Raw genomic sequence first — 5,101 nt, forward strand, 5'->3', positions numbered from 1 at the left:
GATGACTTGGGCATGAAACTCTGCTTATCAGGCAGACTAGTAGGCATGAAATGATATGAACAAATAAGGCCGTTCAGGTAACCAGTGCATCAATGACTGATAAAAAAAATGCAGCATCCCAGAGTATCTCTGAAGAGTGGGCCATGGTTTGATGAAGATATGGTTTTATATCTGCCACAAAACAGACATAAATAAGCATTTATTGATAACTCAAGGGATTTAGACATGCTATCACTGTGGTGACCCCTGGCCTATATCATAGATGCATAATACTTTCATAGCACTTTCCCTGCTTCCTATCTCTCTCCATCTTTTGATTTTCTCCCACATTACTTGCTCTCATTTTCCTCTTCTTGGTAAGATAATATTCATCCATTAAATGAAAATAAAATATCTCTTCAGAGAAGGACTTTCCTTTGTACTCCCATGGTCTTATGAAATTTACAATCCCAGACCTATTAGTTAACATGAAGAAGTGTTTGTTTAAACAATCCAATTAAAGAAAAATGAACAGGGGACATGAATAGACATTTTTCCAAAGAAGGTATGCAAATAGCCCACCAATAGATGAAAGAGTCTTAACATCACAAATCATCAGAGAAATGCAAATCAAGAGTACAAGGATATGTCACCTCATTAGAAAGGGCTGTTATCATTAATGCTATAAGGGCTGTTATCAAAAGGACAAGAAATAATAAATGCTGGAGTACAGATGGAGAAAAAGGAACCCTTGTCCACCACTGTTAAGAATGCAAATTGGTCCAATCATTATGGAAAGCAAATGTCTCAGTTCCTTAAGAAATTAAAAAGACTCCACAGATCTCACTTTTCTCTCCCTCTCGCTCTCTCTTTATCTGTCTATCTATCTATCTATCTATTTATCTATCTATCTATCTATCTATCTATCTACAAAGAACACAAAAATCACAATATCAAGAAAAGAACTCTATCTTCAACTCCATTGCTACATTATTAATATGAAAGATGTGAAAATAGCCTGTGTCCAGAAATAAATGAATAAAGATAGATGCTGGGACACACAAAATTACAGAATCTTATTCAGCTTTGAGAAAGAGAAATCCTGCTATTCATAAGCTAAAGGGTATTATTCTAAATAAAAGAAGCCAGATAAAGAACTCTAGAATGATATTATTTGTATATAGAATTTAAATAAAAAAGTAGAAATCATAGAAACAAAGAGTGGAATGGGCCTACCATTGGAGAAAGAAGCTATCAGGAGAGTTTGATAAATAGACAAAATTTTCATTATGAGTTGAATGCATAAGGAAGTCTGCTGACTCAGTTTATACCATCTTGTATTACCAAAATGTACTCAAATAACAGATCTGAAGAGTTATCACTTCCCCAAAGGAGAAATAGGATAGGCTATAATGAATGTGCTAATTATCTTATTGTGGAAATCATCCCATGTCTATTAAATCGTCATTCTTAACATTTTAAATATGAGTTATTTGAGTAATCACTTTGTTAATTTTACTTCAGTAAATTTGAGACTGAGGATTGTGTTTATTTAGTAATAGAACAGTCATTTGTAGCCAGAGGAGGCTTACTTGGCCTCAGAGGAATAAATGCCAACACAAATGTGTTCATGGAATCTTGCTTTCTTTCTGATCCTTGCTCCAGAACTCTAATTCTGAAGTGACTGGTGCAAAGGATCAACTGGCCCCATGCTCGCCATTTTTATTTTGTTTTGTTTTGGGGGGCCACAGTTGGTGGCTCTCAGGGTTTACTCCTAACTCTGCGCTCAGAAATTACTCCTGGCAGGCTTGGGGAACAATGTGGAATGCCAGGAATTGAACCGAGTTGACTGCATGCAACGCAAATGCCCTCCCTGCTGTGCCATCTGTCTGGCCCCAACACTTGTCATTTTTTTTTGTTTGTTTTGTTTTGAGTGTTTATTTACAAAGGCATGTCACAGATAACACATTTAACAAAATGTATTGACCAAAAGTAAAGATTATCCCAGAATACTCAGGACCCCTAATCAGAATGAACTCTGAAAAGCAACTGAGGGGGGAGGGGAAATCAACCCCAAATCTGACACATGGCACAAGTTTTGCATCCAGGACCCCCAGGATCTCCGGCACAGGGTTCTCTAAGCATCACTGGATGTAACCCACCTCCCCCACACAAACACCCTGTAGTCTTCAGCTTGCTTCCAGAGTTGGGTGCAGCCTCAGTCCATCTGCACTGCCTCAAGTTCATCCAAGAAACGCCGGCACTTGCCCATGAGCACTTTGATGGCTTCACTCACCAACACGTCTGGTGGCAATACCCCTGTGGACTCGACAGAAAAGATATAATGGTCCCGAACCCGAGCAAGGCGAACCACCTTCTTCAGTTTCTCGTTCCGGAAGACTTCCCTGCTGAAAGTATCCAGCCGGGGATTGGCAACAAGGGCCACCTTTTTACCTTGGACTTCTCGCACCTGGATCACACCAGGTGAGAAGCACCTTCTCAGCTCCTCCGCCGCCTCCCCTTCCACAGGCTCCAACAGAGTGATGTCCGGCAGTAGGCGATAACTGGCTGTAGCCACAGGGGAAAACTTGGCATGGTCTTTGCCAATTCCCTTGACACAGTGCATAAGCAGGTCGATCTCCTGACCAGGCCGCAGCTGAGCGATGAGGATGTCATCGTGCACCGGCCGGATGGTGCCCTCCGGGAAGAGGTCGGCTTGATTCCCCAGGGGGACCCACGTCATATGCCTAGTGTACACTTTGTGGTTCACATAGAGCTCGTTTGGGTCAGAAGAATCCTTAGCAGCGTGGGGATTCCGAGAACACCTAACCTGCAGTCGGAACTGCAGAGTGTCTATCTCTGTGCCTTCTTCATCTCCTTGGTTCCGGTACTCAAACAGACGGGGATCAGCGAGAATGGGAATAAGGCCCAGGCGATGAGCGATGATCTCATCCTGGACGATAGACGTGTTGTTGTACACCAGGACCTTCTCCACTGCCATGGTTGGCACCTCAGCTAGCAGAATGCGTCGAAAAGCGTTGGCAATGGCTGCATCGATTCCCACCATGTCGAACTCCAAGGAGTCTTCATCCATGTGGACCACATCCACACGGAAATTCTTCTCGAAGCGATCCTGGTCCCAGGCGTCGTCGTAGCCCGAGTATTTCCCAGGGAAATCCGTGGTATGAACATTGCGAACCCCAAACTCTCCTAAAACCACGCGGCTCCGCATCTCCTCCACCGCCCTGGAGGCCGCCATCTTGCCCGGCCATGTAACACTTGTCATTTTTAATGTATATTCCTCACACAGCGAATAGATGCCTTTCTCCATGCCAAGAAACAACTGCCTTGATAAATGGTTCACCAAGAGGCATTGCTCACAAGTTGCGCACATCTGCCCACTCTAAGTATCCTATTTAAAGCCTTTTGGAATCTATAGGCATCCAAAACCTCTAGAACATTCTCTCACTGCTCTAGCAGGAAACCCGCCTCTTTTGCCTATCAACTGAGTACCCCCAAACTCTCTCTTGTTCATGCTGAACACTCGAAACCTAGGTCATTTTCTAGTTTCTGTCCACCTGTGGCCCCTACTAGCCCCTTCACTGTTGACAGAATCTTAAATCTTTATATGAAATTTCATTTCCATCCTCATCTGTGCTCTCCTCTCTGTAATCTGGAGCCATGGCCTCCTCTCCACTCCATTCACTCCCCTCCATGTACACAGTTACTGAATTGGTGCCAGGGCCTTATACACTATGCCCACTCCACAAGCCAGGATTAAATCCCACATTGAAGACATAAATGTCCCTAGTGGAAGCCCACAATAGTAGAATGACTCTCACTGACTTAAGGGATTGATTTCCTTAGAGAGTGCCCACTGTTTTCAAAAACTCCATCTTTGTCTTCCACTTTTTCATTCTGATTACCATATATCTTGGTATATTTTTATTTGGGTATTTTTTAATGGGATCCTTTGGCTCTCTAGAACTGGGTGCACACTTTCTTCAACTTTGTAAATTCTCATATATGATTTCATTGAATTGTCATTCTTTAATCTCAACTTCATGCTTTTCTAATAAGTTACATATTTTTCTTCTGGTGTACATTAATATATTTTCAATGTGTTTTCTATCTTCTACTGTTTTCTAGAGGTTTCATGAAACTCGCATAAAACTCACCAATTTTCTTCCACTTCACTGTTGTTACTCTGCTGCTCAGAGTAACCTTCCATTGAGTTTGTTTGCTCTTCTTTTTTTTTTTTTTTTTTTTTTTGCCATACCTTTTGGTGCTCAAAAAATACTTCTAGTTCTGCAAGCAGGAATCACTTCTGGCAGTGCTCAAGGGATCATATTGAATGCAGAAATCAAACCCAGATAGACCATAGGCAAGGCAAAGAACCTTACCTGCTTAACTATCTCTCTGGCCCCTAAATTTTAATTTTACTTCCTTTATTTTCTATTCTGTCATTATAATTATAGTTCTTTTATATCTGCTCTCATATATTCTTGTGCTTTAGTGACTATAATATCATTGTTTCTTTCAGCTCATTAAACATTCTCATGATGTCTCTAAAACATTATCTGAAAAATTATAAAGCTGATTGGTTAGGGGTCATAGTGATAGCACAGTGGGTCAAACATTTGCCTTGCATGAGATGAACCCAGGTTGGATATCCAGCATCCCATATGGTCCCCTGAGCTCACCAAGAGTGAATGATTCCTGAGAACAGAAACAGGAAGTAATCCCTGAGTATCAGTGAGTGTGACTTAAAAACAAACATCAATAACAAAAAAGCTGGTTGGTTAAGTATAGTCTTCTGAACTATTCTGAGCTGAATTTGGTGGACTTTTAGCCCCATTCACCATTTTGTCTTCTCTGTTCTGGGTGGCTAATTAGTCCATGAGAAAAAAAATGCAAAGTTGGTACCATACATAGACTGATATAATGTTATAAAAATGTTCATTAATTAAGCTACATTTCTAACAATATTAAGAAAAATGTCCACATTATAGAAGAGTTCCATAAAACGCTGAGTTCACAACTCAACAAATGACAATAGTACTTACCTGTAGAGGGATAGGGGTACAGTAAACCATACTTATTTTCCTTTTCATCTTTATTT

General features: G+C 41.0%; 1 protein-coding gene across 1 annotated transcript; it reads right to left on the reverse strand.

Annotated features, from left to right (window-relative positions):
- Window positions 1-2,110: 2,110 nt before the first annotated feature.
- LOC126031243 (DNA-directed RNA polymerases I and III subunit RPAC1-like) lies at window positions 2,111-3,238 on the reverse strand. Its single transcript, XM_049789535.1, has one exon. The coding sequence runs from the start codon at window positions 3,236-3,238 to the stop codon at window positions 2,198-2,200; it is 1,041 nt and encodes a 346-aa protein (XP_049645492.1). The 3' UTR covers window positions 2,111-2,197.
- Window positions 3,239-5,101: the final 1,863 nt, after the last annotated feature.

Source organism: Suncus etruscus, chromosome 15 (genome assembly GCF_024139225.1).
Source record: "Suncus etruscus isolate mSunEtr1 chromosome 15, mSunEtr1.pri.cur, whole genome shotgun sequence".
NCBI classification, from domain to species: Eukaryota; Metazoa; Chordata; class Mammalia; order Eulipotyphla; family Soricidae; genus Suncus; species Suncus etruscus.